The sequence below is a fragment of the Mauremys reevesii genome, linkage group 1, assembly GCF_016161935.1.
Source record: "Mauremys reevesii isolate NIE-2019 linkage group 1, ASM1616193v1, whole genome shotgun sequence".
Taxonomy (NCBI): Eukaryota; Metazoa; Chordata; order Testudines; family Geoemydidae; genus Mauremys; species Mauremys reevesii.
The window spans coordinates 113,311,422-113,325,587 of record NC_052623.1 but is presented as its reverse complement, the minus strand read 5'-3'; the positions used below and the strand labels follow the sequence as shown (position 1 = coordinate 113,325,587).

General features: G+C 41.4%; 1 protein-coding gene across 7 annotated transcripts in view; it reads right to left on the bottom strand.

Moving 5' to 3' along the window:
* The window catches only part of ATP11A (ATPase phospholipid transporting 11A), a 234,710-nt gene that overhangs the window by 155,140 nt on the left and 65,404 nt on the right, over positions 1–14,166 (bottom strand). For 6 of the 7 annotated variants that reach the window (XR_005585383.1, XR_005585384.1, XM_039490949.1 and 3 more), the window contains exon 1: positions 8,636–9,158. The exons of the other annotated variant lie outside the window; for it this stretch is intronic. Coding sequence is in view for 4 of the 6 variants with exons in the window: in XM_039490949.1 (XP_039346883.1) it covers positions 8,636–8,710 (75 nt within the window). In the remaining 2 variants the exon portion in view is untranslated. Of the gene's footprint in view, positions 1–8,635; positions 9,159–14,166 lie in introns of those variants that run through there. 7 annotated transcript variants of the gene reach the window in all.

The window sequence follows — 14,166 nt, the reverse complement described above, 5'->3', positions numbered from 1 at the left end:
GGGATCCCCAGTTTCTCTGTTATTGAGGCAGGAGCAATAAAGTGTTGTTACCCTGGTTATGTGAATCAAGGACAATGAAACTGTTTTATGACAGAGGGTCTCACCATCACGTAAGTAGCAAATGCTAGACAAGGACCATGGGTTCCAAAACCCAGTGAATGGAGAGAGAGGTTGGGGACAGGTATGTATACCTGAAGCTATGGGCCCGGAACACCCATTACATCTCCTCCTCTCTCCACTGTTGAATAGCAGAGCTAATTTTGATTCCATTAGGAGTCTATCTAGAGGCTGCTGAGCTAAATTCACTTTGGGCCAATGATGCACCAGCACTAGGGCTCCCCTACTACAAGCTGAAATCACTAAAAGAGCTGAAATTACTGAGCTGAGATCATTGAGTGCTGTGTTAACTAGTAGGGGAGCCTGAAGATATATTGCTAAGCAGCTGGCAGAGCGGAGCAGTTTGCGGGATGGTTGAAGTGGCCCACGAAACGGTGAGCGGAGCAGAGCAGAGCAGTTTGCAGGGACGGCTGGAGGAGCAGAGTGGCTGATAGAGCTGAGCTGTTCGTCGTGAAGGCTGCAGCAGAATTCCACGGAGAGGCAGTCGGCCCTGGACCACGCAAGGTGCCCCTTAACACCCTGTGTGCCCCCGCCCCATTTCCACCCAGGCTGGGGAGTTAAAACTCTGAAGATAAACTTTTGAACTCTGGGGCGGCACTGACCAGGGACAGAGACTTTTGGGTTGTTGGACTTTGGGGTGACTGGACTTAAGACCCTGAGGGAAAAAGGACACTGCCAAAACTTACTTGGAGGTGGGTCTTTTGCTCATGGTTTGTGTTATGAATCCTGTTTGTGGTGTTTCCCCAACATAATGCTGCATTGTTTCCCTCCTTTATTAAAAGGCTTTTGCTACACTCAGACTCTGTGCTTGCAAGAGGGGAAGTATTGCCTCCTAGAGGCGCCCGGGGAGTGGTATGTAATTGTCCCAAGTCACTGGGTGGGGGCTCGAGCCAGTTTTGCATTGCGCTATTGAAACGGAACCCCTGGATCCTGAACCAGGCCCTTGTTGCTGCCAACTCAGAGGGGCAGAAGGGTTGCATAAACAATATCTGATTTGTTGTTTTAAAACATTTTCAAAAAAATCATTGAGTTTTATCCACCCTGCCCCACCCCCATGTTAACACACTGATCAGTGTGTTGCAGCAAGAGAGAGAAGGGATGTCTTTTGAGGCTGCCTTTGCTGTCTTTGCCCCTACCCCACAAGAGGGGAAGAGGGAATGGTTGTATCCTACATATGTGGTTCAAATGGTTGATCATTTTACCTAAAGCAAGCTGCTTCATAATAGTGACATAGTTAATGCTGCAGTAGATTATCACTAACAAACAAAAATATTTCTCAAAGTAAACAGAGTTACATCCATTATAAGACTACTAAAAACAAAAAGATAGTCTAAACCAGAGTATTTTGTCTCTGCTTAAAAAAAACAGACACTATTGCAGGTGACTTAAAGAATACTAGTGTCATGGTTACTAGGTTAGCTGAACTGCTGTCCCTTCTTGTGGTGTTTTGGAGTGCACCCCCAGAGGTGTCAGGTGTTCATTTTCTCTGGGGGTGAAATTCTGTATTTAGCCTGCTGTCAGACCTGGATTACAGCCCCCCCAGGTACCCACTGTGACTATGTCAGCAGGTCCAACTGGGGTCTGACCCTCCAAGGGTTTCTCTTTGGGAGCCTGTACACAAGATAGATTTGCAGTGATACAGAAACACTGTCTTCAAAACAAAGCATGATTTATTTTGCCCCAAAGGTTCACACTCATGAAAGCTTATGCTCAAGTAAATTTGTTAGTCTCTAAGGTGCCACAAGTACTCCTGTTCTTTTTGCGGATACAGACTAACATGGCTGCTACTCTGAAACTAGCACTTATAGAAGTAGATTTAAAAATAACAGACGTGCCCACACATTTCCTTACCTAAACTTAACCGGTCTATCCATAGCTTGAGGTGAGGGAAAGGCAGATCTGGCCTATTCCCCTCTTTGAGTTGGGACAACCTACCTATGCTGCTTGCAGCCTTCTCCCTATGTGTGTTTTTAGTCAGACTCTCAGCCTACCCACTGACACATCCTGGCCACCCTCTGATCATTTCCCTTCTTTCCTCCTTCCAGGAGCACCAGTCAGGTCTTTTGATCTTTAGGCTCTCAGCCTTGACAAAATCAAAACTTGTTAATTTTGCTGGCATCTGGGAAGTTGCATTTTCCAGTAATGGCCACATGGTTCTCATGACTACTTCCAAGGTGTGTACCTGAAGCTGGGTTTTCTCTGTCGTTGCTTTTCCTTTCCTGGGTTCTTTAGCAACCCATTTACATCCCTCTTTGATTTTAATGCTAAGTATTCAGGCAGGCAGCACTACAAAATTGAACAAGGAAGTAACACCTAACATGCCTGAGAAATAATAGACATTTCTCCATTTCATCCCAATTACCTTTGTGGAAAGCCTAAGAATGTTCTAAAACTTCACTGCAATTTATATATGGGCCACCTTACTACTGTAGCTCTTAAATCCAAGGCATGGCCAACCTTCTCTCTTAAAGGTATCTCCTGACTCTCCCAACCTTGCCACCATGGTATTCTACCAAAAGTGTGCAGTTTCGTGTTTATGTAAGATTCCTTAGCAACACTCTAAAGCCTGTAATTTTCCTTTAAGGGACCAAACCTCCTCTTATGCCCAATGCTAAGTGTTTGTTTTACCTTCACCTTTTGATTTGTAGTATGTGTGAGGGAAAATGTAGATTGTTGATGTATCTGATTTATTTTGTCTTACCTAAGAACATTATTTTGTTTTTAATTTTGAGGCACAAAGAAACAGAGAAATAATGTCCTCTTGGATTCTTGTGCTAAAGTGAAATACTTGAGATTCTCTGATCTGGAGCATCTACTCCATTACTAGAGGCAGCAAGACTGAGAGGATGAAGTACATGAGCTATTAGTTATATGTATGTATGCACTGAATCTGTTCAAAACTTGTGTCCAGGAATAGTAATTTCAAAATACTTTAAAAATATGATCACTTAAATGATGTAGCAAAATTAATTGCCTGCTATAATTGTTGTAGGAGTTTAGAATTGTTTGTTAAAGAGCTTGGGAAGGTTTAAATTAAACAAATCTCAAAAGCACTAAAAACATTAAAAAGGGAAAATGTAAAAAAATACTAGAGACCCAGGGCTATTAAAAAAGACCCATTGCTACCCATTTTAAAGTGTAATATCTTTGATACATCACAAACTATCAGGAAAGCTTGCATCCCAAATATTTATAACTGGAATCAGGTTTCTCCCTACTCATGGTACATCCAGCAGTGCTACCCATGAGTGAGACCCTCTATCTTTTTAGCCAGACATTGTCCACAATCCACCACCTGAAAATCAAAATCTCCCCTTCTAATTAAAAATCCAAACCCAGTTATCTTGCTTGTGATTCAGAAAGCCAGATAACTTCTTAAGCATCTACATGTCCCAAACCAGAGTGAACACCTCATTCACTGCTATAACAAAAAATAGTTCCAGAAGTTGTTTCCATTACATGTAGCTCCTAACTACATGTGATGGCTCAGGGTAAGTCAAATGTTCCAAGTCTCACTGGCTATCCCCTTACATAAGCACATAATCAACTTACATTAACCAGCAAAGTAGGTAATTACCTCTTACACTCAGAACATAGTTCATCACCCCCATTTGAATTGTTATAATGTATAATTGACCTCTTGAGATGCTTGCATACTAGCAGAATTAGCAGGTTTTAATGATGTGCTTGTATAGACTCATGGCCCCTATAAAATCATAGAGTTAGAAGGGACTGCAAGGGTCATCTAGTCTAACCCCCCTGGCAAGATGCAGGATTTGTTGTCTAAACCAGCAGAGACAGATGGCGATCCAGACTCCTTTTGAAAATCTCCAGTGAAGGAGCTTCTACAACCTCCGTAAGCAGTCTGTTCCATTGTCCTACCATTCTTACAGTTAGGAAGTTTTTCCTGAGATTTAATCTAAATCTGCTATGCTGTAGTTTGAACCCATAGCCTCTTAGCCTGCCATTTGTGGCAAGAGAGAACAGCTTCTCTCCATCTTCTTTATGGCAGCATTTCAAGTATTTCAAGGCCTCTGTCATGTCCCGCCCCCAATCTCCTCTTTTCCAAACAGAACATACCCAGTTACTTCAGCATTTGCTCATTTGGCTTGCATTCCACCCGTTGTCCATCTTCATCACTTGCCTCTTGATCCCTTCCAGTTTCTCTACATCCTTGATGCAGGGGCAGCTCTAGACATTTTGCCGCCCCAAGCAGGGCGGCATGCCACGGGAGGCGCTCTGCCGGTCGCTGGTCCTGCAGCTCCGGTGGACCTCCCGCAGGCGTGCCTGTGGAGGGTGCGCTGGTCCCGTGTGGCCACCGAAGCTGCGCGGGACCAGCGGACCCTCCGCAGGCACACCTGCAGGAGGTCCACCGAAGCCGCGTGGGACCAGCAGACCCTCCGCAGGCACGCCTGCGGGAGGTCCACCGGAGCCGCCTGCCGCCCTCCCGGCGACTGGCAGAGCGCTCCCCGTGGCATGCCGCCCCAAGCACATGCTTGGCGTGCTGGGGTCTGGAGCCGCCCCTGCCCTGATGCCACCTTAAACCAGGACATGATAAAATTAGCGGACTCTACTGTAAGACTTGGTGCCTCCAGCCAAGCGTCAGAAAAACAGTCTCCAGTTTCTTCCATCTTCAACAACCCAAGAACTGAATGTTTATCTGAATGGTCTGAAGGTGAAGCATGACGTAGAACCAGTCTATCTAGGTCTGACCTTAGACAGCACACTAAGTTACCATGCCCACCTGAAAAAGACAGCCACTAAAGTTAAGCCAGGCAACATTCTTCTTAACAAACTGGCAGGTTCGTCATGGGGTGCTCGTGCTCCAACTTTGCCGATGTCAGCTCTTCCCACCTCATATTTGGTGGTGGAGTACTGCGCACCAGTTTAGAGTCTATTGTCACACACCAAACTGGTGGATATGCAGTTACATGCCACCATGCGTATCATCTCCGGCACCCTGCATCCGACTCCACTCCCATGGCTTCCAGTTCTGAGCAATGCTGCTCCTCTTCATATCAGATGAGAGATTGCTACTGGCAAGCTACTGGAGAAGGTACGTGCCAACTCAAGCCTGCTGCTGCACAATGACCTTTTTAAACCACCAGATGCATGTTTCTCGTCATGTCGTCCATTATGGTCTCAACCACCATGCCAGGATGTTAGGGCAGAAACGCTCTGGCGAGAGGAATGGATATGTTATAATCCCCAACCAGTCCCTTGTTGCTGACCCCAAAATTTGCCCACCTGGTTTTGACCTACCCCATCACCAATGGCCCCTGTTGAACAGGTTCTGGACCAGGCAAAGTGTCTCTGCAGCCAACCAGTATCGCTGGGGCCTTCGTGACAGCCCTTTGTGCAGCAGCGGCGCAACTCACAGGATGATGCACATTTTCGAGGAATGCCTGCTGACTAGGTTCAGCGGTGGCCTAGAACTGCATCATGCCACTGAAGATGCCACTGAAGATGCTAGATGACTGTGCACACGCTAAGTAAATATACAGTGGTGACCAAAATGGTACACAGTATTCCAGCTGAGGCCTAACCAGCACCAAGTACAGCAGTGCTATCACCTCCTGTGACTACACCTCTGTTAAAGCAACCTACAGTTGTTTTCTCTTTTTTTGCAACAGCATCACACTGCTGACTCATGCTGAGGTTGTGATCATGCACTACTCCCAGATCCTTCTCAGCAGTGCTGCTGCCAAACCAGTTATCCCCCATTCTGTATTTGTGCATTTGGTTTTTCTTCCATAAATGTAGCACCTTACCTTTATCTGTGTTTAATTTTATTTTGTCATCTATAGCCCCGTTCTCAAATTATTCAAGATCACTCTGAATTTTAGCTCTATCCTCCAAAGTATTGGCAACTCCCTCTAGCTTTGTGTCATCTGCATATTTGATCAGTATGCTCTATTCCTAAATCCAGGTAATTAATAAAGATGTTAAACAACCCTGTGGAACCTCACTTGAGATTTCCCTACAATCTGACATCACTCCATTAATAGTTACTCTTTGTTACGGCTTTTTAACCAGTTATGTAGCCACTTAATGGTAGTTCCACTGAGCCCACATTTCTCCAGCTTACTTATCAGAATGTCATGTGGGACTGTCAAAAGCCTTGCTGAAGTCCAGGTATGTCCACCATATTTCCCCCACTAAACCAGTTACCCTGTCAGTAAAGGAAATCAAGCTGCTTTGGCATGATTTGTTCTTAGTAAATCCATGCTGGCTGCTAGTGATTACCCCTTCATCCTCCAGGTATTCACAAATTGAATGTTTTACAATATACATTGCTCTACAGCATGAGCTTTCGTGGGTGAATACCCACTTCTTCAGATGCAAGGTGCCACAGGATTCTTTGTTGCTTTTACAGATCCAGACTAACACGGCTACCCCTCTGATACTTGACACATTGCTCTAGTAGATTCCCAGGTATTGAGATCAGGCTGACTGGTCTATAGTTCCTTGGCTCCTCCTTTTTCCCCCCTCTTTAAACATGGGCACTATGTTAGTCCTTCTCCAGTCTCCCAGGACCTCTCCTGCCATCCATGAGTTTGCAAATACAGTAGAATCCTGTTTATCAGATCCTCCATTATCCAGCTCTCCACATGAACCAAACAACCAGGACGCCAGGGCCAAAAGTGGGCAATCTCATCTGTGATTGCTAAATGGCACTGGAGCATCTCACTTACCCGTTTTATGGATTATCTAGTTTTTTTATTATCTGATCTGGCCCCGATCCCGACTAGATTGAATAAATGGGGTTCTGCTGTATTATTGCCAATGACTCCAAGATTTCTTAAACTAATTCCTTCAGTACCCTGGGGTGAATAGTATCAGGCTCTGTTGACTTGAATTCATTCTAATTGGTCAGAAGATCTCTGATGTGTTCTTTACTTATCCTGATTTGCATTCCTTCCCCTTTGTTGTCTAGGGTAATTTTGCTAGCTTTTAGCACTTAGCATGGAGGTTACCTCTGTTGCAGCTGCACAGCTGCTGAATATAGTAATGGTTTTGCATCAAAGTGAAGTCTTAGTTTTAAAGTGAATGTGTGGAAAAATCACTATCTTAACAGATTTGCTGTGTGTGTATTCAGTCATAGCTGGTTACTTTGACAAATTTTTTTTTTTCAATTTTCACTCCAGTTAGTTCTGCAGAGCAAACAGAGACAAGTGAGGTATATTTGATTCTATTCCCTTCTTGAGTATCACAAAGAGAATTGTTTGTGAATTTCCAATCAGATTCACCTGTGCAAATATACTGACTGTAGTGAAGTTGCACAGATGTAACTGAGGGCATAATTAGGCATGGAGAACATGGTCAGTTCCTGGGGATGATACATAAGATGGGAATACTCCAGCTTGACTTTCACATTGAGTTTGCAAGGCTGGCAGGTAAGATAACAAAAAGCAAACCATACTACTACCGCCTGTGAACAGAGTGCATTTGGTTCATTATTGTTGAGATGCAAAGACTGAAAACTGAACTCCACTGTACCATTCCTAAACTCTCTTCAGATTAGCATCACACTTTGAGTATTTACTTTTCTCTAGAAAAAATATTTTTCTACTTGGAATTCCTTTTAAAAGTACTGGACCTTTTAAAAGACAACCCTCTTACACAGCATTGGTATGGGACAATTTGCATTCTATATCGCTAATAACCAAGCTCCCCCTCTCTAAGATGGCCTGGCTGGTGTGGAGAGGGGTAGTTAACTGGAGCTGCATTGATAAGGTGGTTTCCAGTTAAAGGGGAAAAGATTTGTTTATTAATACTTCAGTTCCAGAAATGTCAAATCTGGCACCTTCCCTAACAATTAAACTCCCTTAAACCTTCCTCCCTTTCATCAGCCTCTTTTCAGAAAGGAAAGAGCCTCTTTATGGAGACCTCCAAACCTGAAGAGAAAGTTCAAGTATTTTAAAGTAGAACTCTGTGTTTAGCTTTGCCAAACATTTTATTATAATAAATGCAGTTTTACACAGGGACCCTGTAATGTAAGTGGACAGCAATCAAAACAATCTTGAGATAATATAAGAGACAAAAAGGTACAAGTCTTTCAAACCCAGTTCAGATTTGTTTTGTGAAATTCTTTAGTATAACAGAGTGAGTTATCTACATTCTGTACTTCACCTAATTTAGCAGTGACAGTCTGTGTTACGTAACTGACATTAAAGAGCCAGGCGTTAACTGGTGAAAGGAGGGAAGAGTCGGTGCATATGGTTAGCTATAGGAAGAATTTAGGCCCATTAAAAAAGTCTCCTGGGGCTAAAAGGTTTTCCCCCCACAAGAGGAATGCTTTCTCTCATAATAAGAACAGGTAAGAGCTGCTAGGACACCCTAGAAACTAAACGATACTCAGATGTCTGTAGATGCAGATTTATGGCTTCAGAGAGCTAGTTACACATTAATCTGTCAAGCCGGGACATTTACAGAAGGCTGGCAGTCACTAATCCCCTCTGTACTGACCTCTGGAGACCACCCGTTAGCTCACATGAGGAGAAAAAAGGGTTCTTACCATAGTGACTGTGGTTCTGCGAGATGAAGGCTGCCCATATGGAGCCACGCTTTTAGAGTACGAGCATCTCTGCATGTCTGGCCCACCATCTCAGAATCTTCTAGAAAGTGCTGCCCGTTAGAGTCACTTCCCTCAACCCTTTGCGTCCTGCAGGGTTCCAGGAATGTCAGGGCGGGAGTGGCCCAGCCACCTCCTGGTTCCTGCCACTAACTCAGGAATCCTTATCTTGAGGCCCAAAGCAGTGGGGGCAGAGCGTGGAGCCATCTAGGCTTTCACCTTTGAAAACTGCCCACGTGGATACTCACAGGTGGAAGATTAAACAACCAGGAAAGGACTGAGTATTACCAGTTAGAAGTGACCACGAGGTTGCGCTTCCAAGTTGGACACTGAACAAAAACAAAAGATAGCACACAAAAGGGGCAGAGAAAGGGGAGGAGAAGCTAGGGAAGTGTTGAGGACACAGCATTTGAACATGCTGCATTGTTGGTGAAAAGGAAATGGAGGGTGGCTGGTGTCGCTCCCTGATTTATATAATCGGAACTCTGCAAAAAGGTTCCAACGGACACAGCTTTCTAGAAACTCCGAGGGACTTCTTATTCCAACAGCAGTAGATCCATACATGGGCAGTTTTCATATGAGAAGGGTTAATTTATTTTGCTTTCAGCATACTGGAAAAACCTAGCTGTAAGATGTAGCAGATGATATATTAAACCTGCAGTGGGAGCTCAACCCATAATTTTAGAAAGAACTTCCTGATTTAACAACATTTTAAAATGCATAATTCTGGATGAAGGAAATCTCTCAAACAACTAAGAGAATTTAAAGAAAGCCTTAAGAAAAATAAGGCATCAATCCATGATGTAATAAAGCACTTACCATCTTGTTTGGCAAGTCAAGAATCAGCACAACTGACATAATCCAGACACTGCTACAAGCCCATGGATGTGTGTCCAGGACAGCATGTACATATATGTGCATTTTAGCGATCTACAGACCTTAGGAGAAGGGCCACACCTTTAATACTGAATTGCTGCCAGTCTCGGGAGTTCTCATGAACTACAACACCCTAGCCACCTGAAAGCCAACAGACACTGGACAGCCAGTTGCAGCAAAGAAAGGCCACATCCAGGACAAGCTAGCTGCCACCACCACTGAAAAGCCTCCATGGAGGTGCTGGGGAGCAGAAGGCAAAGAGGTGTGGGGGATAGACATGAAGACTGGGATTGGAAGGATTGATGAATTTTAGGGGATGGGGATAAGAGCGCTGAATATATGTGCAAGGTATTTCACCCCATGAAGTGGAAAGTTTTGAGAGAACACCTTGCTAAAATTTTGGCAACATATTACTTGTTCTATCATTCAGTTTCAGGACTCTGCCACTGCAAGTAGGAAAGAAATGCTGGTGAAAGATTTTGCAAGGAGGTTTCTTCTTCTCTGTAACTCAAGGCTCCAGAGAGAAAAGTGTAACCCATTTGGTGGATTAAGAATGAAATCTTCTAACCCCATTTCACAAAAGCAGACTTCTCTTCCTCCAACTTGAACATGTGTGTACACGTAAGTACATTATATGTTTAACCATGCAGATCTCAAACAAAAATATATTAATTGTAAGTGCATGATTTTTTTAAGAAGTTTTGTGCACTGTAATTAAGAACAAAAAACCCACAAAATGTTTAAAATCATCATGTGGCAAATGAGAAGAACATTACAGAAGCCTTCTCAGGTTCAAAGGAATACATTAATGTAACTGAAATGAGCATTTTTCTAACTCCTAATGGGAGTTGCCTGTAATAGACCAAATTCTGCACTAGGTGACATTATTTCATTCGAGTTACTCCAGATTTACAGACAGGTAGCTGAGAACAGTCATCCATTATTCCCAGAAACTCTGCAACTTCTTTCAATATTTTCAGGTCCAAATTTTCCAAAAATCAACAGGACACACTACATCTTTGAAGCAATTACTATATGTCACAATGCTGTAATTACACATTACAAGAAACAATGCAAATCTTCTCAACCTCTAAAAGTGATGCAGCAAATACTAGATGTCCCAGGGACTGCATCAGTCATACTATAGATGTCACAGAGCATGTCTGGAAGAAGTTTAGCAGCCACTGTAGTACAGCTATTGGCAATAATTCTGCTTTAAACAAAACTTTAGTCAAGCCAACTGACTATACCTCTGGACAGCTTTCCAATTTAAACAATAAGGGAAACCTACTTTGCATGAACTTACAGACCCCCCGACCTCCCCCCCCATGTTCAAGTATTCATTTAAGAGCCACATCCAGCATTCTGTACTATTGCTGAGGAGAGTCTTCCTAGCAGTCAGCATATTGACTTTTGCAATGCCCAGGAATTCACTAATGCATGGCTCTTTCTATTAAGTTTCTATTTTCAAAAGTTTGAAAGCCTCCATTTCTATATTTCATTGTACAGGTACAAAAGCTTATTGAAAATAGCTTCATTGATCATCTAGCCCAAGATGTCTCCTTTTCCATTTCTTGTAGAGCCAGCATTTCACTAGCTTTCTGTTTTTCACTTTGCAAGCAGCAGTTAAGTAGTTTCAGCATCTCTCAAATGACTACATATTGAATCATTTGAGAACATGGTTCCGCTTTTGAAACCTCTCCAAAAAGGCTATTTTGCTTTTATCGCTATCTTGTCATTATTGGCTGGTGCAATTTCTTCTAAAGCAAATCATGCTAAATCCTATTGTTTCAGAAGTTAGACTACAGGGGTTTACATTAAAACTTAGATCAATTTTTTTAGGTTGCCCAAACTATTGCTCAGGCAGAGACACACTCTGTGTTACACAACAATGCTAAGTAAATCAATTGCCTGGGTGATTTAAAAAAAATTGAGCAAACCTATCTATAGCAATACTGTGAACTTAGTTTGGGAGCAGACACTAAATGATGAACTGACAAAAAAAGAGCTGATTATAAATTGGTCACATTTGTTTGCTATTAACCCCAGTGATGCCTAACAATTTTTTTATCTGCCTTTCTGTATTAGATTAAAAGAGATTACAGCTTTGTAAACAAGCTTTGCACCTAAAGCTATCACCACCAGTGGTGTAAGACCAAATTTAAAGTAAAATGAGTATGGTTTTGAGTAAGAAGTTATATTACTAATAATTCCAGGAGCAAGCCCAAAATTTTCAGAAGTGATTAGGAATTTTAAGTGCCCAACACTGAAATCCAGACGTCCCCCTCCCCCTTAGGGGTGCTCAACATTTCTGGAGAAAATCAGACCCTTTAAGATGTCCCCTAAAATGAGCACCCAAAAATTAAAAACACTCAAAAATTACCAGTCACTTTAGAATAGCTCAGCCAAACTATCTTATAAATAGAAAATGGCTTCTAAATCCTATGGTGGCTGCCTTTTCTCCCCACAAAGTAATTGGTGATGGTGGTTAGGAGATGCTTCAGTTAGATCATAATTAAATTAAGATCCAATAGACGCTTTATAATTGCTTTCTACTGAATTTTTTTTTAAACAGTTACTTTAGCTTTTTGGATTTTAGTTACTACTGCTATTGACTGCAAAGATAAAAATTATTGCCACCAAATATAGCCAGCCAATCCATTGTCACTCACTAGGCTGTTACTTGACTAAATTTCTCCCAATATCTTAAGTGAACAGCCAGATATACTCAACAAATCCACACAACACGTCCAAATTGTATTATGTAGTATCTATAACAAAATAATGATAGAACAGAATTCAACTCAGTCAGTCCGGCCCTTTATGGAAACTCGCCTGGCCACATCCAATATCCAATTACCCAGAAGAGAAATCAAAAGTCAAAATGAAACATACAAAGTTTTCATGCTGAGCAGACAAACCTTACAGCATGATCTAAAGACTCTGAAGAACAGTTGGGGATCAAGTTCCAAAGGTCAGGAGACCTTGGTTAGTCAAGAGCCATGCACTGCAGTTGTATAACATTAAAGTAAACTTCTACTGTGTAGTTGTCTATAAACATTATTTTCATAGACTGTCTGAAACAGTACTACCTTACCAGATGCTACACTTCTGTAGCAAAGTTCTTAAGGGAAAAAAGGGTAGGATACTGTTTCTCAGTATAAGTGTATGTGATCAAATACTTGTGATAATATATATTTTATTGTACTCTTTAAATAACTAACCATAATATAGGTTTACAATAAATTTATTTAAGCATGTCATCTAACAAACCAAATCTTTATCCCACTGGAAAAAAGTTGCTGTCGAGATACTGGTTTTAGTGTGGCAAATTCTGCCTACACTGATAGAAGTATGTAGTCTATGAATTTATGGTTTTTTTTTTACCTATTAACAGCACAACTATGCGTTGCTGCCTTTTTATCAATTACTTCTTTAGGCCTATTAGCATAGATAAAGGCTTTAATTCATGGCTAGAACAATCTGAAAGAATCTGTTACTGCACTCTATATATTCATTGTAATAGTGTAGAAACAAAACAACTTTCTTTCTCTAAAGGCTTGTTCAAAATCTCACGCAGATCCATTCTTTACCTCTCAACAAAATGGTGCTGTAGTAGGGGTCAAATTGTAGCAAACGGGATTTTTTGGGGAAAAAAAATCTTAAGTACTAAGCAAGACAGGAAATATTCTGTATATAATCTATTGATACTGTTTGTTAAAAAAGATTGAGAATACAAGTTTGCCTTTATATTTCTACACATACAAACAAAAAACTGTTGTGTTACAAGATTATGCTGCTTTCTTTGTTCTTGAAAACCTGAAGCAGACAGAAGTTGAAACCTGAGCTCATAAACTGTGTTGGTAAACTACATAAGAGATTGGACATCAACAATGCACCAATTGTTACACATAAGACTTATTCATTAGAGCAACACAAAATTTCTACAAACATTATGTATAAATCTAGTGTTAAGACATTTCCAAAGAGAGGGAAAAAACTAGCTTTGCTTTTGTAAAAATAAAGCTTATAAACTAAGCATTACTTGAGTATTTCTGAGGGGGAACTTTTCAATTAGATCACAACAGAGACACTACTACAAAATGTCAAATAAAAAAAAAGATTGTTTTAAATTTCAGTTTCATTTCTAACTGCGTTAAAAGCAATATGATGTAAGCAGCTGCAACAGGAATTTTATTCAGCATTCTAGAAGAAAAAGCCTTTAATAAAAGTAGTTAAACTTTCATGAAAGAAAAGTAAACTATAGCATAAGCTGTTAAGTCACAACACAATACAGTAAGAAACAGCCTCTAATGTTACATGTCCTTATTAAATCTTCATTATAGCTGTTGTCACCATAACCTTTGTATACTGGAAGAAAAATACCACAGTAAATGACACATATCCTGTACTACTTAAAGCCATTTCTTTTTTGTAAAACGCGTATAAGGGACAAGTAATGCTGCAATAGTTCCATTTATACATTTCTGATGCTCTCATAACCATGGTATCTATGTGCCATGTGGGAAACTACCTTAAAAAAAATGAGTAGTCTAATAAGGTATCCTTGGTTCTATCACTGTTCGAGTTGCCATTGC